The sequence below is a fragment of the Anopheles funestus genome, chromosome 2RL, assembly GCF_943734845.2.
Source record: "Anopheles funestus chromosome 2RL, idAnoFuneDA-416_04, whole genome shotgun sequence".
In the NCBI taxonomy this organism is placed as follows: domain Eukaryota; kingdom Metazoa; phylum Arthropoda; class Insecta; order Diptera; family Culicidae; genus Anopheles; species Anopheles funestus.
Window position 1 is genome coordinate 42,767,409 of NC_064598.1, and position 22,744 is coordinate 42,790,152.

Genomic DNA, 22,744 nt, shown 5'->3' on the forward strand with positions numbered 1-22,744 from the left:
AAACACCATAAATCTGTTGTGTTGTAGACGGGGAGTATCGAAACCGCAGGGGTTTCATTTTTCGTTGTTTTGCTCAAATAATAATTTTATGACGACCTTGGGGAAAGTGTCTGCTGCTGATTAGCTACTGTTTCTGTGGAGAATGGGAAATGGGGCGAAACATTTATCATCGTTTATTAGTTTGCCTTTTTAGAGCTGTACACTGTTTCATCTACAGTGAATCGTAATTTAAGTGAGTTGGTGCGAAATTCGCAGATTATCAAAAAGGAATAAATTAATCTCATAACAAAAGCCCCACTATCGATCGACTTTCGAATGGATGGCAGTGTGTTACGGTTTGACAACAAGGATCAACTTACGGCACAACAACACAAAAAACGGGATTATTTAACGGGCCCAACTTGTCCTCCACTGGTTCCACTAGTGATCATGCTACTTTGTTTCAAGGACTGGATACGATGATAAAGGAAATAACAGTGTAAACCGCTTTTCTGCAACCGTTCCGACAAAGCGACCAGTTCGGTTGGCGACAATGTAAAGCGTCGGTCACCGTCACAAGCACTCCCAGAGCCTTTGGATTGATTTGTGTACAATTATTCTATCTCTCCCACTTCTTGCACAACGGAGGCAGGTTCTTTCGGTTAAGTTCTAAACCTTTCAATAAAGTACCGGTACCGGGCGTTTGCTTGGGCAAGCGGTTGGTTGGTGATCAAGGTTAATCGATGGCGCAGAAATGCTACATACAGGCTAGCATACAGGGGCCTTCCATTCTTAAGCTTGGAACAACCAGCCACATACGGGCGTGTACTCGCAAGAAGTGATGGATTGGATTACAGGTCCGGAAGCTCGATCACCGTTGATCGCGTTGAAGACTTTTGGAGCACGCCGTTTCTGATTGATTAAAATACAATAATTTTATTTACTGCTTCGCGATGGCAGAACTGGACAGGGACGGTTTCGGTGTGCCCGGTGGCAATGTTTTACAGCCACGGCCGGTATTTCAAGTTCGCAAAAAGTGCTATTAGGAGTGGGCTAGTTAATTGCATTCGCGTGCCCCTTACATGAATTGCAGACCGGGTGGCATAGGCAATGGAATGGCACAAACGTACGGTGCTGAAGGTACGTGGGCCATTCCTGGGAATCATGTTGGACCATTTTATTGAAGCAGGGAGGGTAAATTTATAACACTAGCAATTTGTGTAACACGGTTAATGGCGGTCAAAAGTTTACGGTCTGGTTTGTAATTTGGATGTTTGGTGATGTTTTTTTGCTACTTCATTTTAGCCTAGTATGAATTTGGCGCTGTGTATGGGTTTAAGTGTTCGTAGTTGCGGGGTATCTAGTGCTATCTTAAACGTATAGCATGATTTCTCTTGATAGTGTAATGGGTGTGTTAAAAAGTTTTGTCATTTAATGATCGTAGTGTTTTTTGTGCGTAAGTGTGGAGGGGAAAGTGTGCTGCATTTTTCAGATGTCGTAAAAGGCATTCCATTACAGGGTTCCATTCAAGGTTGGGAAATAAAAAAGAAATTTAAAAACGGATGGTACCGGGCGGATGAGAAATGGGTCATTTACGACAAAAAAAAAACTATTGCGCGAAAACTATTGTAGTTCAGAGTGTGACGCACCGGCCCAAATGGTGGCCAAATTAAACGTTATGATCAGAATGAGATTCTACTGTGAATTTGGTAGGACTCGAAATAAATCATTTATTGTGAGGTATTACATTGATATTTCAACTGTCATCAATAGGATATCTTAAATTTTACTTGAAACGTTCGGAGTTTCTAAAAAAGTGATATTTTGCTGCAACAAAAACTAATTACAATTCCATGCATCATGCAAAATGGGACTAATTTCGAATGGCAATGACACAAAAAATACATTAAAAAAATTAATTGGAAAATACAAATTTTTGTTGAATCCTTCGTTTATCAAAACGATAAGAAATTGTACCGAAAGTCTTCCAGGAGGCCTTACGGAGACTGATCTGCATACAAAAATGTTGAAATTTGGTACAATATTTTGTATGGTCTTTCATGGTCAGGATTGACTAAATTTGGAGCATCTGAGGGATATTAGAAGGGTTTTCAGTCTTTGGTAAATGTTTGATCTTTAACTAGTGCATTTTCTTCATCGAGATCATGTTATAATGGATCGAATCCAGGTCAGATCAAATGCTTAAATCCTCGTGTGATACTGCTTAATGAAGGAGATAACTCCCAGTAGACATTTTGTAACCCATGTCTCAAATCATGGCAAATCCTGTAAGTTCTCACTGATTCTTAACTAAATACAACTTTCTTCAGACACATAACTGATGTAAGAGTCGTTATCTCGTTGCTGATATGATCATCTCCTTGGGGAAATCGCACTTCTATAAAAATAACTTTTTGGATATTAATGGCTACTCAGAAGTGACCGGTTTCATATGACCCTTTGGTATAATTATGTCCGTACTGTTACCATCCTTTAGCCTTGGCAGATCGACGAGATCTTAATCAATGCTTTAGATTCTGCTGCGCGACATGATCAAATGCGTGACATGATTTCCAGACCAGAGGAAATTTCAAAAAGACAGATTAGATATATCCATCGAATACGAAGTGCCACACGATATATCGCTAATTCTTTTCGAGGTTCGCCCACATCACTGATAAGGTACCAACAATAGACGATGCACATGCAAATTCGACAGTGAGTTTGTCAGAAGTCATATAAAAAATCACCAACATTAACTTTTTTCCAATGCATAAGTTGGAAGAATCTTTCTTTGATAAAATAACTATAAAGCGGTAAGTAATTATTAACAAAAAAAGGATTCCAATTTCGGATCAAATTGGTGATATCGAAACATGTCAAATTAAACCTTAAAGCAGCAAAAAATGTTTTACTCAACTTAATATTGAAGTAATCTCCAGAGCTCCAAGTTATGCAATATGGTAACCATTTTGAACTGGATCACTCATGCATAGAAACAATTCTATATTGTAGTTTAAGTCTTTTATTTTGCGGTCACATTGAAAATTGATATCAAACAATATCAAGTTACAGTACAAAAATTATTAGCCAAAAAACAAACAAAAAAACATAAAATGCTTCAATAGAGGAATCAAATTTCACGTTCACTTTCCATTAGATAACGATCGCTGGTGGTAGTTTTTCCTTTCGTTGTTACGGTGCACATTTCATATACCGGGTTGTTGCATGTCTGCCTTGTGCGAGTTGAGGGAACGGATACGAAAAGAGAGCAAAAAAAAAAAACAAGTGACAATCGCGTGGTCACATTTCAAACACAGTGGGAGTGCTAAATGAAACGGCTTAAAACGAGGTTAAAGTCACACTTAATGAAGGTAGGAATCGATGTACGATGGTAGAACGTGTACTAACTGCAAGCGAAACATTCTTTAGGAACGGAAGGAGCACGAAAGTTGCTGTTGGAAAATTCCTATCTCTTGGACAAAATGGTAAAAAGACGTAAAGCAAATAATCCTTTCTCCGGGTGGATATTGCGCTTACAACTGCTGTAATCCCGCGCTAATACTTACAAAATCGTTATTGTTTAAAGGGTTTTTGAAAAAAAAATCCACTTGCGTTCGACTTCTAGAAGTGAGGGCTTTTAATCAAAATGAAAAACTGGTTTGTATCCACATACGGGTAAACAGGACGGGGCAGCTAACTATCTTTAATTGGCTTATGTTCATGTGTGCACATGTTTCTTGTTTTATTTTTGGGCCGAACGACCTTGGAATACGGAACCTGATCCTTGCAACGTTCCAGTGTTGGGGTGTGTTTTGGGAAGGCGGTGTTTTTTTTGCTTCTTAATTTCGTACAAGTGATTGTCCCCTGTTCAGCACGGCACGATTGTACTGGACGCGACCCGCTTGTCATCCACCCCGTTGGGTGAAGTAATGTGACACCTAAGAAAAGCGAACGCTGGTCGTACTCCATCCCGTAAAACATTCCAAACTGATCGTTTGATGAAAGGTTAATACCGTGTGGGACGGATTTATCGTCTAGCAGCAAATCATTGTTTCGTCCATCAGCGTAATGATCCCTGCTCACATTAGGACCGATGCTAATCGGCATGCCGTTATGATAAATCAATAACGATAATTGGCCACACAACCGTACCTACCGTGATGTGGGTTTTCTTTTATAAATAATTCACACCATAATGGGTACGGCGGAACGCTTTTGTTTCCGTCGGAACGTTGCGTTCCGTGCTGTGGTATAAATACGCCCAGCTCATCCCAACCGGTGGACCTTTTTGGGGGTCGCATCCTTGTCCAGCTCGTCAGGTTGTTTAGTCACCGGAATGCACCGGACGGTGAGTGTTTGTGTGGTAATCGTGTTGCTGGTGTCGACGGTACAACTAACCGATGGGGACATTCCGGTAGATGAAACCGAACACGAACAGCTACTTGCGGTAGTGCCCTGCATTAGGCGGCTATGCGAGAAGTACTTTCGGTCGGAACGCGCCATGAAGGGTTCGCTGGCGATCATCAACATCAAACCGGACGCGTCCACTTTCCAGCAGCACATACTGCGCTCGTTCAACGAAGATCCACGCCACGAGCTGGGCGTGATGGTGAAGGATGCGGCCCGCCCGCACTGGAACGCATCGCACGTGACGGAGAAGGCAAAGAACTATCTGATGCTGATAGCGGACTCGTCCGCACTGGCTGCCCCGATACGGCAGCTGCGCCGTCTACCAACGTGGAACCCGCTCGCCCAGGTAGTGGTAGTGTTCACGGCCGAGTTGACACCGCTCGTGTTCGAAATCGAGGTACGCAACGTGCTGCAGGAACTGTTCGACAATTCCATGCTGAACGTGAACGTGATGGTGCAGCGGTACAACACCACCGTGCTGGAGGTGTGGACCTGGTTCCCGTACGAGAGTGGTGGCTGTGCGGACAATATCGACCGGTTGCGGCTGGTAGACGAGTGTGAGTACATCTTCCAGGAGGCGGAACCGGAGCGCAACGTACGGGCCGCGTGGGTGTACCGCGAGCGCCATTACTTCTCCGACTATGGGCCGAAGATACCGAAGTACTACCACTACTGTCCGCTCAAGGTGTCAACCAGCATCTGGGAACCGTTTGTCGTGGGCAATGCTAGCCACATCGAGAAAGGGCTCGAGGTGCTGATGCTCGATGCCATTACGGCCCGGATGCGGTTGGTACCGGTATTTAGCGTAATCGAATCGGCACTTACCACGGCCCGCATCACCGCCGACAATCAGACGGGTTTGTATGCGGATGTGTTGCAGCGGCGCACCGATCTGATGGTTGGCGGTTTGCACGAGAACCCGATCAGTCGAAAGCTGCTGTCCGCTACCATACCGTACTATCAGGACGATTTGACATGGTGCGTGCCAACGGCACGGCACGCACCAAAATGGCTGAACGTGTTTATCATCTTCAACGTGTGGACGTGGTTGATCGCGATCGGGATCATCTTTGCAGCGGCCGCATTGCTGTATCGCTTCAATTATGTCGAACGGTTGTATCGTGTCAATTATACGTGGATGTTGCTCCAGTCGCTTGCATTCTCGCTGAGCGTGTACGCACATTATTGGCCACGGCGCGTCTCCATACGGCTGTTCCTGATCGGGTACATGTTTTACGGTTTGCACTGGAACGCAGCCTACCACAGCTTCCTCATCTCGGTACTGACGCGCCCACGGTACGAGCCCCAAATCTCCACCATCCAGCAAGCGATCGACGCGGGGTTTGTATTTGTTGGGGCCGAAAACACCCTTGGCCACTTTGACAAACCGGATGCAAATTCGCGCCACATTGCGGCACACTATCGGGTGTGCAAAAATCTGGACGAATGTTTGGGCCGGTTGCGGCTCGAACGGACGATCGCGATCGCGATGAGCCGGGCCCATTCGAGCAATAGTCGTGCGATCGGCGAGGCCGAACTGTACTGCTTTCCGAAGGCCGAAAACATCTACACCTACTCGGTGAGCATGCTGGCGAAGAAGGACTTCCATCTGTTGCCGAAAATTAACGAGCTTATCCGGCGGATTAGTGAATCGGGGCTGCTGGGCAAATGGCAGAAGGAGAGCGAAAAGATCCGCATCGATCAGGAGGAGGAGGATGGAACCGGTGGCGGTGGTGGGGGTGGTGAGAAGAGTGGAGAAGGACAGACCATTTTACGGTTGGATCATATTGAGGGTGCATTTTATTTGGGCGCTGCGGGGCTAATTCTCGCACTGATTGCTTTCATCGGTGAGGTGTTGTACTATCGGGCCAAGCGGCGCTATCGATGGCGAGACAATCTGCTCGATCGGTACCTTCTGTGAGGAGGGTGAAGCGAGCAGAGGAATGCAAAAAAAAGGAACTTGGTTTAGGCGCGTGCCATGTGAAAGGAAGTTAGTGACCTTGTGCGATCGAACGAATGCTTGTGCGCGGCCGCTCGTACCACTTGTACAGGAACTTGTAGCCAAGATATGGTGCTTTGGTTTTTGTTGATACCTCCTTCAAGAGGGGGCCTAGTGTGCGCGCCTTCGCCAATGTGTATGTTTAATTTTTTGTTACTACTATACGGACGAACGTTGCTGTTCCGTTTGCGAGCCGCCCGTGTATTGTTCGTCAAAAGTACGTCGCGTACATTCCAATGCGCGGTAATCCCCTGCAAGAAGGGGCAACTTAGGAAAGAAGGTCCAATATGATTGTGGGCTTCATGCCGAAACCATCAAACGTTAAACTGTTTTTGATCCATTTGTACGCACAAATACTTACGTTGCTCGTGGAACGCCGTAGGAACGCGTTGTCAACGGTTGAAGCATTTGGAGTGGCTCTGCGAATAGTAATTAGTGTCCAGCTCGATTTCCGGCCGGACTTAGGGTGGAAAATGCGGAACGCAAATTCCGCTCGATAAGCACGCCGCAAGTAACAAAACGAGCATTCATGTTTTTGGTTGGCGAACAAACGGCGCCGAGGGCCACACGTGGGAGAAGGACCTGTTGTTTAAGGTGCGGAAAATCTCTACCATACGCCCACCGACGCCATTCAGTATTGGAGGGGGGTGGCTCGTAACAATCGGTTGTAGGAAATCTTTTTGCAAAGTACTATCCAAATGCTCACCGCTAGTACTACATATGAATTATTCAGTGTGCTCCGTTGCCCTTCGGCGGAAGTGAGAGAAGAGAAGGTTTCGAATGAACAGCTTTTTTTTTGTTTACAGGTGTCAGCAAGGGTTAGCTTTTTGGAGCATAAATTTGTCCATTTGAAGGTAACACTGTTTAAATGGATTATGCGGATTAATGGAATAGTACCGGGGAAAAAAGGTATTTAGGTTTAAATTTATATGCAGTATTTGTGTAAAAATTGGTAAATTATTCGTGGATAATGTGAATAAAGTGTAAATAGTTGTTAGAGATTTTTCCCCAATGTGTAATTACTTACAATAATGAAATGGCGAATAGAAAAGCTACATTTGAATTACACTTGAAGTACAGTTCGTAACATAAACGTAAGGTTACTTGACGCTTTATAAATAGATAAAACTGATTTATCCAAGTTTATAATGAAGGAAGGATTATTCTCATTTTCTATATGTTCAAGAATAGCGATAATTATCGCAGACCTATTTCATTCTCCTATTAATTTTGTTGTTGCACAAGTTGAAGATACATTCATAAAACTTTTTATGAAAAACAATTGAAAAATAGCTAAAACTCAAAATATATTGTGTATAGTGAACTTCCCGCATGAGCCTCCATTATTGTTTGGTAGGGGCCATTAGATTCACCAAAAAAATATTTTTAAATATATTTACAATAATGGAGATGCATTTGAATCGGTTGGAATCCAGCCTGAAGAGTTGATACGTTGGTCGGGGATTTAGAGCATTTATTCGTTAATATTTTATATTTACTGAAATTTAGAATCTGCCAATCAAATCCTGATTTTCTACTGAAGATAACGTGGTCGTTCCTTTTCGATCTTTTCGAAAATAAATTTTCGTAAGATTGATTAAAGCTTAAATTCTTAATTTGTGAAATTCTTGATTCATCAATTGATTGTTTTTTTTTTAATTGAAACCTTAATATCAATTAGTTATTTACCAGGGGTAGTCCGGTGGTGCATGTGATAAACGGCGTCATTTTCACACGACAGGGTGTACCACATTGGGTATTAAATCCTATCAGGACTGTTCCCCGTAGCAAGGAGTGACTGTTCAACAACGTGGTTAAATAAGCATAGTAAACCAGAAATGGATTTCATGAATTCGGAGGTCGCGGCGTTCCGGTGGTGTATGTGATAATTGGCGCAAGTCCACACGGCAGGACCTGGATCAAATCCTCTCCAGATCGTCCCCCCGTAGCCAAGGACGGACTATCGTGCTATGTGGTAAAAATAAGTCTAGTAGGCCAAAAATAGCCGGCGTGACCTTAGAGGTCATTAAAAGCCAACAAGAGAGAGAACGCGGAGGTCGTTGAGCCAAAAAAAGAGAGGGAAGTTATTTTCGAACCTATCGATCCTGTGCAGAGGAATGAGCGGAATTATCGTCATAAAAACTACTTTCAACTTTGACTGAATTTTAAAATGAGCAGACGCATTGAAAATACCTCTTTTTGTAAATGATTTTATAGTTATGTTAGAAACTGTATAATATCTTTTTTTAAGCATATATAAGATTTGTTTTTTGTTTGTTTTATATTTATAAATAAATATATTCCTTATCCTTTTCAAGACTAAAAAGTAAATATGGATTTAAATTATTAGACTGAACATTATACATTTACCGTTATTTACCGTCTAAGCATTGAAACTTGACAAAAGACAATAAACACTGTAATCAAACACTCAAACAAATTGGTCAATCTGGTAGTTGTCTAGAGCAATGTAAAACAATAAACAATAAGTACATTAAACATTTTGTGACACTTACCCCAATGTAAGAGACCCCTTAGGGCTGACCTGCAAGCAAAACTTACCTGCAAGGCACGCAACTAATTGGGTTATTTTAACCTTCGCAACACTAAGAAACAAATCGAGAACGAATACGTGCAGTTTTAATTGCAAACCGTCGACTTATTATGGTGGCAAATGGCTCGTAGCTAAAAGTCGCATGTAAATCTTTCCTCCCACTAAAACATGGAAAACACTTCGCACAGGAACAGTGAACAATGTAGCATTGACATGCAGGGCAGGCTATTTGTTGATCGGTTGTAGATCACGGTAGATCACTGTCGGGTTGGGGTGGGAAGTTCGGTGAAGAAATCGTGGTATCGGTATGATGTTAAATAATCCAGCCCACAATCTGGAGGCCCTGGAATGGTTGCAAGGGAAGAAAACCAAAACGGTGGAAGAAAGGAATAAACGTGAATATAAAAATAAGTGAATACACGCCATGACCCGTAATACCGGTCCTTGGTTTGGTGAGCATGCAGTGCGAAAAGTGCACACATGGCTAGGGACACAATTTTTTTTTTCAGTGCAAAATCTCTCTCTATCGAAAGCGAACCGATAGCCAAACGGAAACAGGTTTGGTAATAAAAGTAAGTTTTCTTTTTTTTTGGTCTGAAACGGGAGCCTGATGGTTAAGGGTGGCACTTATAAAAAGGTACAGAGAATAAATCGAAATCATTCTGCAAAAGGATTGATTGGTGCAGTGCACCGGGTTATGGTGAACCGAGGACAAATCTTATAACGGCAAAGAACAAGAGCATAACGACACATTGAACGGCGCGAGTCTTTCTTTGGCTGTTGATAGTGTTATGATTATTTTCTTATTGAGCCAAAAAGCATCTGAAACTTGCTTATTTAGTACGATTGAAGGTCGTCTCAAGAGCAGGAATTTGTATGTCGGATAAAGAAATAAAAAAAATTAAACTAAAGTAGCTGTTGAATCTGTCTGACAGTACGCCAGATGTGCCAGAAGATATAAAGCATGACCTGTTTCGTAACATTTCAACTAAAGCTAAGAAATAATTGAAATATGGTAAGGCAAGTGAGAGTGAACGATCCAGCAACAGGTCGCACCATTGCCTGTAGTAGACCAACGGATCGTCGATAGAAATCGTCGATGTACGAAAAGACTGATTGACTAAACATTTACTTCGGCATTTCCAATCACGACGGAACCACCTTCCTTTTCTGTTGAGTATCGCAAGCCAGACACGCGTACAACAAAAAAATTTGATTCTAATTCTTCTGCATGCCACGCGCCTGTCATTTTCGTTTCTGACCGATTATTACAGTGATTTATACTGATCTTTTTTCTTCGGTAGTCGCGTTTGCTGCAAGGCGAGTTTCGGCGTTCGGTGGTTGAAATGTCAAAACATCAAACGAAGGAGACTAAAGAAGGTGCTTTAAAGGTATGGTTTCCAATTGAGCTATCGTCCAACTGGGTATGGGTTTCACGCCTTGGGTTGTGGGAGTGGTGCAGATCGTGGGAAAATGGGTGAAGATCGTTTGAACAAGGCTGAAGGAAGCATAAGATTCGCTATAGTACATAACGTGAACATAGATACACGATATTATTTCTATTTAAAGTTATTAGTATGTTATTTTTATAACTTTGACTTATATTATGGAACCTTTTATATAAACTAACAACAACACAGTAAATAATAGAAAACTTCAAACTCTTTATACTCGTAAATAAAACATTCCAATAAAGTATTGGAATTAAATAAATATTTAATATAAAATATTAAATAATTGTATTCTAAAAAACAAACGAAATACAAGAAACAACTTAAAGGTGCTACTCGAACCAGAGCTTAAAAAAACTAGAACAAAAATGCCATCCGAGGCTAAGTCGAAGGTTGGGGAGAATTTATTACCTTGATGTTGTAAATCATCATTAGTATCGGTGTTAGTATTCAACAATATTTTTTTTTACTTTTTCTTTTAAATTTATTAAATGATGTAAAAAATAATAAAAAAGTAATATCAAATCTATTCCGTTTACATTTATGCTAGTAATTTTTTTTTAAATATTAATTTAAGTACCTAGTTATTGCAAAAAAAAAATTTTACTATTTATGTACTTTGTAGTATTAAATGAATCTTAATAAATAAATTCGTTCAAAAAAAAGTTGAATGACTTTTTTGCAATTTATTTTAATTATTCATTTTACAAAAAAACTATTTGCTTTTGAGGGATTGTACAGAATCATCACAAAAGTATAAATTATATAAAATATTTAAAAATTTAAACAACAAAGAATTATTATATTGAATCAACAAACTAGTAAATAAAATAGCAAGACAATTTTACTGCAATATCAAATATCAAAGTATAATGAACTGCAATAACGCATGACACTGTAAATAACTATTTATGTACTTTGTAGTATTAAATGAATCTTAATAAATAAATTCGTTCAAAAAAAAGTTGAATGACTTTTTTGCAATTTATTTTAATTATTCATTTTACAAAAAAAACTATTTGCTTTTGAGGGATTGTACAGAATCATCACAAAAGTATAAATTATATAAAATATTTAAAAATTTAAACAACAAAGAATTATTATATTGAATCAACAAACTAGTAAATAAAATAGCAAGACAATTTTACTTCAATATCAAATATCAAAGTATAATGAACTGCAATAACGCATGACACTGTAAATAATATTTTTAAAACCTTTTTGCATAACAAAACTGGCCTAAATATTATAAATAAAAAATGATAAATTGCTAACCTGTCCGCAGATCAAACCGATATCAAAGTCTGACATTTATTAGATTGTTAACGAGCGTGCTAAATGTGTAACCTTCCCAAAAAAAGAACTATTTTTTGTGACTGTCGGTGTTCGATGGCACGCGCAAAGGACGAAAGCGCGTTTTAGGAAAGGATTTCGTTGTGTGCCGGGGCTCCAGTTGCTTCCAGTGCTACGTCACTGGCCACCAGCAACGGTTCACCGTCGTCACCGCGCGATGGAAGGAGTGTACCGCGCTCTATCCATCCGGTCCATTTCGTTGGTGCGTTGGTTCGGTTCGGGCAAAACGCATCAAAAGAGCCTCGACAAACGGCGCACGATCACAGTTGCCGTTCGGTCGCGAATCGGTACAGACCAGTTTTTAGCTGCAGGCAGTTTCGTCCGTTCCGTGGTTGGGGTTGGCGAGTTTGTGCGCGTGCGGTGTGCGCTCTACTATTGTTTTGCGGGGCCTTTCCGCAGTGTTTAAGCAGCAGCAAAAGAGACAATGTAAGTGTTTTGCTTGCTTGTGTCCTTAGAACCAGAACGCGAAAGTGAAAGGTGTGCGTCCGTGAACGGTGCAGCAAAGCGCTTGAAGGCAAGCACGAACGCAGCTGCTGGCCACCGGATTGCATACCGGTCGAGATGGTTTTTTACCATACGTGAGCACGGGACACTCGAATCGAACCTTGTGCCTGGGCGAGCCCACCCGATGGAGTTGCATTCTGTGTCAACGGTAGTTCGCTTTTCTCGGTATCTGCCAGATCCCGTACATGGTGGAAGGCTTCGCAGTGCGCTAATTGCTGAAACGGCCCAGAATGTGGAACTCTCCTTCAGGAATACAAACGTCCCGTTAGGGAATGGGTCCGTTCGAGTGGAGTGGTCTAGTCCATTTTTGGGATGTACTATTCCAGTCCGGACTGTACATTGCGTTGCGGTGGCCTTGAGTTGTGATCGATCGTGTGCGATCGTTAAGTAGCTTACCAGGGGATGGAACGTTTGCATAATGCTCCGCATATGATCCGTTCGCATACCGGGTGTGTGTGTGTGCATTGTGTCCGTGTGTGTGTGCAGATGTGGTGCATACCGTGGTACATTAAAGGTGTGTGACGAATACCGCACAGAGTGAACTGGGCCGATCCGGCCCATCATATGCGCTGGCATGCCGGATCGAACAATGGAGCAAATGACACGGATCGCTAAAAGTGTGACACACGCTGTACGCGATCGACAATCGTCATGGGAATCTCTTCGCACCGTATAGTGTGCCGGCGCCAGCAGGTTGAGCCAGAAAATGTGAAAGACATGCATATTGTGTAAATAGAGTCATTTAGGGTCCATTTTTCACGGCAATCCGGTCAGCCCAGTTGCGATTCGGTTGGGAAATTGAAGTGTTCGTTCCTTCCCATTAACAAAGTGTTCTCGTGCGATCGTGCGAAAGGAGTTTTTACATCGATACTAATGCTTCAACCTGCAGTTCGGGGTTTTGCAAGAATGTCTTCCAACGTGAAGACCAGCTGCCAGGGTCTTGATGACCGAGGTCGACAATGAATGATTTGAACGAGAGGGAGAGAAAGAGAGACGCACTCTGGAAACTTAATTAAGTGAAGCGCGTGTGAGATTTTTGCTGCTTTACGTTTGTTGTTTGTCTGTTTCTAGTTAGTTGCCGGATATGTTTAGTGCCATTTGCGTAGAAGTTTCCGCATTTTCTTCACCGTTCCGTTTGACATTGTGCGATTTTCTCCTTCCCTAGAGCAGTGCGGGCATTTAAATCTAACGTTATTAGCGTTGGCACTTCCTTGCAGTGTTGCGTCGCTATGTGAATAGTTTCGATGAGAACAATTGATCGTAAAGTTTTGTTTAATCATTTTGAAGTGTTATTTAACTAATTTTTATTACTAGTTTTTTTAGTACACAAATTAGCCCTAAGTAAAAGAATTTTATTATTTTCTTCTTAACTAGTTTTTCCCATTTATTGAGCTGTGTTTCCAAAACAAGTTCCATTCTCTCACACAAGTGTACTATTGCGTAAGATTATTTTTCCCATTTTTTTGCTCCTTCTCTAAATATGGAGAAGATGCTTGTGACGGACTGATGATACGACGCTGCAATGAAACAAGCAATAATTGGATGGAGTCATATCCGCCGAAAAAAGAAAAAAAAAACGCACGTAGGCGTGAGTTTTTGGCCGGGGTTTTTGCAAAACGCGTACGGTCAAGGAAAGGCAGCAAATGCACGATTTTGTCTTCCGTTGCTTCATCTGGCCTGCGAAAGCCTGCGAACCTGCCAATTGTCAACAGCCATCAACTGGCAGCCAGTAGTAGTTGGCTATGGTTGTTCATAAATAAGTACACTGCAATAGTATGCAGCACTTTACACAACAGTGCATTATAAAACGCATCTTAAAATTGTTTATTATCGGTTTAACGAGGTTAATAAGTGTGTTGGATAATCGATCGCTTCTCGATAATTCAATTTATTAATATAATGCATGTATGATCAAGTAGTAACCAGCAAAAATCAGGTTGTAATTGAAATGCAAAAAAGAATGCTAATAATTTTGTTTTGTTGTAAGATATTCCTGATTTATTTTTCTATATCTGTTATATTTCGAAACACGAAATGCTATTGATGCCTTTCTGCAAGAAAAAATAGTAAATCAGGCATATTGGAGGGCTATTGGGAACTGAAACTGAACGCAAAAACTGAAAGTATTTGCTACAACGTCGACGGCCAGAAACCGTTGACATTTGGTTAATCGGGTCTACCGAGTTTTCCATCGCCAGTTGTAATACGATGCGAAAACCGTTTGCCTGTGCGAAGCTCGATCAGGTCAATACCCACAGACACTGGGCTGTGTCGTTGTCACGCGAGTTCAACGTTTGGCAGCACCAGTGTGATGTAATCGACAGCCAATCTCTTTCCGTTGCAGCTGTTCAAAATGCACCGCTGGAGTATGCTGACGGTCCTGTGTGCAGCAAGTGTGCTGCTTGGTAGCGTCCGCTGCCAGACCGACGGTTCGCACAAGATGGAGGTCGTGAAGCAGTGGAACCTGCTTAACTACAACTTCCCGTGGGATTATCCGGCCGCCAGCAAGGAGTTCTACAATCCGGAAAATGTCGTCGCCACCGGTCTGGAGGTGGGGTACGATCGTATTTTTGTTGCCACACCACGCCTGTTCTCCGGCGTACCGGCCACGGTTTCGAGCATTCCGCGCGGTACCAATGGTGACTCACCCGTACTGCAGGCATACCCTGACTGGACGCACCATCGTGCGGCAACGAAAGAGTACAACTGCTCCGACATTGGGCTAGTGTCGGTTTATCGGCTGCGTATCGATTCGTGCAACCGACTGTGGGCCCTGGATGCAGGTGTGTCGCGTTCACTGGAAGACTTTGAAGTGACTTGCCCACCCAAGATTCTTGTGTACGATCTGCACACCGACCAGGTGGTACGCCGTATCGACTTTCCACCGGAGGTAGTGCGACGCGAATCGTTGTACACTAACTTGATCGTGGACGAAACAACGTCCCGCCCGGAGAATAACTGTGATGATGTGTTCGTCTACATTACGGACACGGTTGCACCCGGTATTGTTGTGTACGACAGTGGTAAGGATCTAACCTGGCGCGTTAGCCATCCGGCTATGTATCCCGATCCGGACTTTGCCGAGTCTTCGATTCTGGAGCATCGGTTCACGCTGATGGATGGTATCGTTGGATTGGCATTCGACATGGAAGCAGGCATCGTGTACTTCCAGCCATTGGCAACTGATCGGTAAGGATGGGACTCCTTCTATGCATTCCAGATTTTGTGTAAACTGTGGATTTCTTCTTCATATAGCATCTTCTCCGTGACCACGGCTGCACTCCGTTCTGGACCATTGCCGTTCGGAAAAGATCTGCCCGTGAAACTGGTGGGACGTAAGTCTTCCCAAGGTATTGGTCTAGGCGCTTCTCCGCGTGGTGGCACTATCTTCTACGCACCATTGTCCGAAACGGCCGTAGCATCTTGGAATCCACGAACGAACGAGCATCAGTAAGTATCCGTTGATTACTTTTACCAAGTACTCTCAAGAATTGCTATTAACAATATCTTTCCTATTTGTCGTCCTGTTCAGGATCCTTGCGCAAGATCAAGAGAAAATCCAATTTGCTGCCGATCTTCGTACACCAGACCGCGATGCTACGGCTCTGTACGTGCTGACATCCAAATTCCATCGGTTCTTCCTGAAAAATCTCGACGCCAACGAGTTCAACACGCGCATCCTACGCATCGATGGCGTTGCCATTCCAAGTGGACAGCTTGCCTCCCAAAGCCACCTGCGGCCGACGATTCCCTACGATACGTTGCACGGGAACGCTTACTATCATCCATCGGTCGTACTACCGGTACCGTACAAACCCTTGCCACCGGGACAAAGCATTGCTCTACCACCGGCAGCCACAACTTCCACGCCGGTGAGCGTATTCAACTCGCAGAATATGCCCTTTGGTCATCATGGTCTCTTCACCAAGCAATCAACCTTCGGACATAGCACCATCCTCGGACAGGGAAAACCATCGCAACCGTTCTTTGCGCTGAACAACGGTGAAAAGTCCTTCCCTCCATCAACGATCGGTTCTCGGCCACAGTACGGTGCAAGTGGAGCTCCGATATTCATACCGAAGATCAATCAGAACTTCAACGATCTGAACCTGTTGCGTTACAGGAAGAGCTTGTCGGTGAATCAAACGGCTGTACACTGAAGTACAGCAGTGCAGCGCAAAATTGATCGAGTGATAAGTTTGTACATAAGTTTTTCGTAGAGGACGTTACACAGAAAGAGATTTTACTGCAATAGCTTACGGCGACAGACGGCGGATGGCATTTGCCGGTGCCGGACGTGGATGCGAAGAGTAAACAAAAAAAATAGCGCCATTGAAACAGTAACACTGCCCATAATTGATCTAAGGTTCTGCGATCGGAACAGTAAATACTCATCGTTAGGTAAGATGACAACATTTCTTGTAAATTGTATTTAAAACTGAAGCTCATGTTCTGCAAAATAAAGCGAATCTTCATCCCATCCTCAAGTATTGTGCTGGTTTTATTTTGTTTTGCGTTATTTTCCGATTTATTTTATGGTTCAGCTTATGCTATTAGTAGTATCGTAGGCTGCCAATCAGCCTTCCTACAGTCTGAGATAACTTACTCATATACGCCTCAGTGACATGAACATTGTCCAAAACTGAAAAAACCTTCTTAACCGCGATCGACAGGAAGATGCTCAGAAGGATGTTTGGCCTAATCTTTGGAAGGCCAATGGAGGAGTCGCTATAATAAGGAGCTCTATGAGTTGCGCGATGAGCTCACTATCCTACAGTGAATAAGGCTCACCGGGATCCGCTTGGATGAACGATCCAAGGAGTGATGTCCAAACCGAGATGGAGTGATGCCGCTGATACGTTCACCAGCGAGGTTGGGATAATGAACTGGCAGAGGTCTAGAGGATTTGTGCAGCCCAAGACAGTTAAGTGGTTGTAGTGATAAGTAAGTGTATAATTATGTATGTACACGAGAGGTTATGTTTTATAAAAACGTTTATTCTCGCGGAGCTCTAATTGATAACTGACTACGGAACTGAACTATCGCTTCCCTGGCTCGGGCGCTTCGGTTCTGCTGCTGATGAAATTGCTGACGCAGACCGGATGCGCGTGGCCATGCGCTGGATCAACATGCAGTCATGTTTGACGCTGCTTTCAGGCCGGTGTTTGTCCGTGTACACATGGCGGTGTCCAGTGGCATACCGTGGATGAGTAATTATGTGTTAATAGATTCTGGAAACCATAGACGTCGGAACCTACAAAGTCATCGGTTAAGTACAAGGATGTTTATGAAAATCTTTTTACAAAGTGTCGAAATCACACATTTTTTAAAAACCGTTAAGTCAACATGGATTACGTATAACAATGCTCTTCCCTGGACTGTATACCAGCCTCCAAAGAGTATGCTATGCGAAATGCATACATTTAGGGGCCAAAATGTGTTCGCGCGTGAGAACAGCGAAACGAGATCTGCAACGGAAATTAAAATTATAAAAATAAAACCAAATATTTAAAAATGCATTATAATTGATATACTTTAACCAATGTCTAATTTAATAATTCATCCACACGTAATTGAAATTATGCTATTTGACGTAGTACTTTACAAACGCAGAGTTTCACTGTGTGCAACAGAATGCCAGCTATACTAACTATTAAAATTTTGACACGTGTAAGTAAATCTGACCAACACGTGCTTCAGTACTTTTACTTAAATGTTCTAAATACCAGGTTGGCCAGAATATAATAACACAGAGTAAGCTATCACTGTTATGTGAGGCATCGATGGAAATAACACTCATCCGCCAGAATGTTTACCACAAATTTTCTACCACACAAACGGACAAACGGTTTAAAAGACCGTTTTAAATTATGCCACATGTAGAAAGGCATACCATCCGCGTAGTTAATCGCTAATCATCCGTTAAAGATACTATCCATAGCAGCACCTAGTTAGGCTGTTTGATTACTGACCTACTTTAGCGATGAGTCGAAAGCTTTACCGTACTACCGATCGTGGCAGTTTTAGAGCCAGTTAGCTCCGTTGTACGTGATAATTTGCTACGTTCTGGGCGAACGGGAGCTAGCATATTAGATTACCAACTCGCTCGGTAACGATCTACCCTTTAGCTACGCACGATTTAATCCTCCGTTTTAGCGGGTACTCACTGAATGCGAAACCGATTCGACCCAATCGATACGGAATTCGATCCAAATTTAATGTGTGAACCATGTACCATGGATGGGTGCGGTGGGGTGAGAACGTTTTCCTTTATTTTTTTTGCTCGGTTTACCCGGAAAATGTATGTTAACCGGCAGAACGCGCGTTTACGCGATCGTACTGCTTAATCGATGGATGAAGGAAGATGAAGATCTATCTCATCGTGTTTAGTTGGTGTGATATTTGAACGTTTCGTTTATTCTTTGCTTTGCGAAAAATAGACGTTATTTCTCTTTACTACGGGTCAACTGGAAGGAAAAGTAACTTTCCAAATCGGGAATAAGTAAAAATGCACCGTTCAATGACCTAATGTGAGGTGGTTTCGATAGATGAACACGAATCGAGTGCGCTTTCTTTCGCTTCTAAAACATTCAGATACACAAGTTTTTTTTTTGCACGGGAAATGCACTCCGGAAAGGTCAAGGAGATGCAACAGAATGGTGGAGTGCAATGTGAGTTTTTTTTCTCGTTTCGGAAGCTTTCGGAGACAAACTAAATTTCTTCACACACATCATCTGGCAGGTGGCTGCTGATGGTGAAGATGAAACTGTCGACGGAAAACCGGGTGAAAAGCGAGACTAATGCTGTACAAAAAAACGGGGGAGAAAAACATAAAAACAAAAACACCACACTGCGTGTCCGTAATTGATTTGACTCTGTTTGGTTGCATTTCTGTGATTTCAAGTTTCCCTCTACTTCTGCTGCATCGTATAACAAATGTGTTGCTTTTTTTCTTTCTCTCTCTTTTCTGTTCTTATTTTCGATTCATCTCTTAATGCTGCAGGTCTATGATACTGTTGTTTTGCTGTTCCGTTTGTTTGTTTGGTTTTTTTTGCTTCTTTTCTTACTTTATGCAAAGACACAATAATCGTTTTTAATGAAACTCGGGCGGCTGTCTACAAGAGTGTTTTTGTGTGTGCGTATTTGTGTTTTTGTGTGTGTCGTTGTCGTCTTGCAGTTAAAACTCTGGCACACCGTACAAACATAACACAACAACTGCATCGGTATCATTTTTGCCGTTTAATGTGAATGCGCGCGCGCGCGCCGGAGTTGTTGTCCTACTTGCCGCCACGAGAGCCACGAGAGATGTTTGTTCGAGTTGTGAAGCCCCCTTCCCCCCCTTCGTCCCCATGTCCCGTGCCCGTGTGTCTTCCCCTTGTGGCAAGCATCTACAGTTCTTTGCAAATTGACAATGGTTCGGAAAATATGGAGAAAATTGTATGAATGTTAGGTCGGAAAAATCGCACACCCGACACATGGGTGGTGCGAAGGTAAGTAATGGAGTTTGCAAACGGAGGATGGAGTGAAAGTTATAGAGAGACCGGGGTTGAAGGGGACAGGTGGGAGATGGGCGTGGTGAGAATGTGATGCACCGTGGCATCCGATGACACACACACACACACACGGCCAATGGGTTTTGTGTTGCGCGAGCGTGAAAATGCGCGAAACAATTGAATAAAGAGATTGAAATCGTGGCAATCGGCCTTGTTTGCGGGGATTCGGAAGAACGGGGAATGGTGTGAAAAACAAAGGGGGGAGGCGATGAAAACTAAAAAAGGGTCCCAAGTGTCCCAAGAGCGGAGAAAGTACGCAAAGGGTCGCAAGGGTGTTGATAGGTCGATTGATAGAATTGAAACAAATGTAGGAGGAACGGTTTTTTTTTCGGGAGACGATTGTATGCAGATTGGGTGCCATTTTTCTGCGAAGAAAAATGTCACGATGTGGAAAGGAAAGCGAAGAATAGAAGAGAATCGTTAGGGCCTTGGAGAGATTGTACCGTAAGCTACTGTTTTTTGTGGTTTTTGCCTGTGCCACATATGAAAGGGCGTCGTAGAAAGAAAAGCATTTTCCTCATTTTGTATATCAATTCGTGGGCTCGACGGGGTGGGAAAGGCGGAAGGGTGTTTGACTCACAGACGGACTTAAGGTCGATTGTTAAATAATTTAAATAACTTAAATAAATAAATAAATATGTTTCTAGACGATCCGGTACGTTGCGCGTTTTGCGATTGGGTACGATGACGATGAAAGAAAGGAAGACGATGGTTTGCGATGAAAGAACTTATGTACGGGGGATGGTGTGGTGATGATGGTGTGATGGTTGGTGCATTCCGGGGTTTTACGCCTGGTTCTTAGCGTACGCACTGTACGCCATGTTTTGGGCGATTGCCGCTGCATCGGCCGATCGTCGATCCCAGCCACCGTGTCCGGAGCCACCGCTCGACCAACCGCTACCGTGCTGCTGCTTGCTGGCGACCAGCTTCTTCAGCCCGATGATACCGGCCAACAGGAGGGCGATCTTGGACACGATCAGAGCCTTACCAGCGAGCAGATAGAGACCGGCGATGGCGACGGGAACCATGGCAGCCATCTTCATCATGAAACCCATGATCATCATGCTCATCATTTTCTTCATTTTGCCGCGGCCTGCAATCGAGAATTCAGGGTGGGGAAAAGGTACAGAGAACGATAGAGATGAGGAAAGGGACTCTGCTCGTAAATTGATGGTCAGCTTAGTAGCCGAAACTGAGCAAGAGTGAGCAACAGATTTAAAAGTATATGTAGATGGAAAATTCAAATTGATGGTTTTTAGCGATACTCATCTCAAAAGCTTTATAGATTTCACGTCCTTTAGGTACTTTTTTACTTCACATTACTTCCAACAAATTCTGGCTTCCCAACAACTCACCTTCCTCTAAGCCACGGCCGAGTTCCTCGCTGGAAAGTTTGGGCAACGTAACCTGCACCGTTCGGCTGCTGAAGATTCCGGCAACCTTCTCCAGGAGCATGTTGGTGAGTGCCTCATCGCGTGCCTCCAGTCCACGGGGCAGACTCTGCTCAAGCTCAGCCTCAGTCAGTGGTTTGCTCGGTTCCGTCGCCGCCCGCTCGTTCCGTACAATCTTGAGATCACCGAGCGCAAGGGCATCCACACGGGACAACCGATCGATAAAGGTAATGGCGCGCTTCTTCAGACACGGAGTGAATCCGGTCTCCGCCTTGGAGCACTCGTCGTACACCCGCACGATAGCCCGCAAGCTTTGGCTTTGGTAGTCCTCGGTGGCAGCAACCACACCGAGCAGCACCACGACGGCAAAGATGATACGCACAACGGATGGATTCATCTTTTTTTTGTAATACACTGGACACGGCTCACACACACACACACAAGCACAATCACGCACACGTACACAATAGAACACGGAATATCCGGTACGACACGGAATGTCCTGTGGCACTGTTTGGCGATCTAGGGAAAATGGGAGACTCCAAGACGGTTCAGACACGAACGCCGGTTGCAAGATCACTGATGCTGTACTGCAACGGTAACGTCATATTTATACACACGCCACCATGGTTTGGGAGCTTTTCCCGCGCCCGCGGATACTCGGGCACCGTGAGTGACAGCGATGAGAGTGAGCAAGGGTAGAAAGCGCCGCTGAAGCACGGATCTTTCTCACTCTCGCGATCGTGCGCTACAGACGCGCAAACGGTTCAATCTCGGTGGTGCAAAACGTGAACCTTTTTCGCGCTTTTGGGCCGGAATGGTTTCGGAAGTGGAAAGGAACTCCGACCTTTTTCCGTTTCGCTTTATCGGTCTGTCTCAGGGGCAGAGCGTGATGGCGCGAATGTTTTCGCTTTTCACGGTGGGAAAAATCGTACGGATAGTTTTCACCAATGTAGCCCCACACACACACGTGGTTCCTCCATATGCTGTCCCATTCTGGGTGATTTTGTTGGGGAATTTTCATACGATTTCTTGATGTTTGTGGTCGTGAATTTACCTTTCCACATTCGGACACCGTTGCTTCGAGCAGCGATCAAGCTCTGGAACACTCTCTTTTCCGTTTCAACAAACGCGGCATAAACTTTGGCTCCTTTGGGAAACTTTTTTCCGGGGCCAACAGAACGGTTGGAGGAATAGGAACGCGTCGGACCAGGGACTTTGAAATGTTGGTGTGTCTGCTTAGTACACGCGCGTGTGATCGCATACGATCGTTTGTTTCTCTGTGTACTTTGCATATATATACACACACACACACACACGCCCATACATATCTTTATGGTTTCCCCGAGGGGCATTAGTCGTCCATTTCCTCACAGATTTGCAGGGTAATGAGGGCGAGTGGTGGTTAGTTGGTGAAGTGTGCCTTTGGAATGACTTTTCCTTTTCGATGTGGAATGCTTTTTTTGTTTGTGGCTGTGTGACGCTCTTGCCAAATGGGGTGGTTTGGAAAACTAACGGTGGAGTGAAAATTCCTGCCCAAGAATGAC

At 43.6% G+C, this 22,744-nt stretch overlaps 3 protein-coding genes across 4 annotated transcripts; 2 read left to right on the forward strand and 1 right to left on the reverse strand.

Annotated features, from left to right (window-relative positions):
• Window positions 1-4,318: 4,318 nt before the first annotated feature.
• LOC125765886 (uncharacterized) lies at window positions 4,319-7,322 on the forward strand. The gene has a single exon (XM_049431384.1). It carries the CDS (start codon window positions 4,319-4,321, stop codon window positions 6,311-6,313), a length of 1,995 nt encoding a protein of 664 aa, XP_049287341.1. The 3' UTR covers window positions 6,314-7,322.
• Window positions 7,323-11,994: 4,672 nt separating this feature from the next.
• On the forward strand, window positions 11,995-16,740 carry LOC125761273 (major royal jelly protein 1). Of its 2 annotated transcripts, none has more exons than XM_049422254.1 (4): window positions 11,995-12,175; window positions 14,598-15,442; window positions 15,509-15,703; window positions 15,786-16,740. In XM_049422254.1, exons 2-4 carry the CDS (start codon window positions 14,607-14,609, stop codon window positions 16,411-16,413), a joined length of 1,659 nt encoding a protein of 552 aa, XP_049278211.1. In that variant the 5' UTR covers window positions 11,995-12,175; window positions 14,598-14,606; the 3' UTR covers window positions 16,414-16,740. The 2 variants fall into 2 exon arrangements, with proteins under 2 accessions (XP_049278211.1, XP_049278210.1); XM_049422253.1 differs by lacking the exon at window positions 11,995-12,175 and adding an exon at window positions 12,206-12,401.
• Window positions 16,741-20,085: 3,345 nt separating this feature from the next.
• Window positions 20,086-21,835, reverse strand: LOC125761307 (uncharacterized). Its single transcript, XM_049422302.1, has 2 exons — window positions 21,162-21,835; window positions 20,086-20,899 (listed from the first exon to the last, which is right to left on the reverse strand). The coding sequence occupies exons 1-2, from the start codon at window positions 21,592-21,594 to the stop codon at window positions 20,592-20,594; spliced, it is 741 nt and encodes a 246-aa protein (XP_049278259.1). The 5' UTR covers window positions 21,595-21,835; the 3' UTR covers window positions 20,086-20,591.
• Between the last annotated feature and the right edge of the window lie 909 nt (window positions 21,836-22,744).

Coding starts and splice junctions, on each gene's coding strand:
- LOC125765886 (XM_049431384.1), top strand. CDS start 4,319: ATGCACCGGACGGTGAGTGTTTGTGTGGTAATCGTGTTGCTGGTGTCG.
- LOC125761273 (XM_049422253.1), top strand. CDS start 12,378: ATGGAGTTGCATTCTGTGTCAACG. Junction 12,402..14,597: donor AGTTGCATTCTGTGTCAACG/GTAGTTCGCTTT, acceptor TTTCCGTTGCAG/CTGTTCAAAATGCACCGCTG. Junction 15,443..15,508: donor CAGCCATTGGCAACTGATCG/GTAAGGATGGGA, acceptor TTCTTCATATAG/CATCTTCTCCGTGACCACGG.
- LOC125761307 (XM_049422302.1), bottom strand. CDS start 21,594: ATGAATCCATCCGTTGTGCGTATCATCTTTGCCGTCGTGGTGCTGCTC. Junction 20,900..21,161: donor CGGCCGTGGCTTAGAGGAAG/GTGAGTTGTTGG, acceptor TCTCGATTGCAG/GCCGCGGCAAAATGAAGAAA.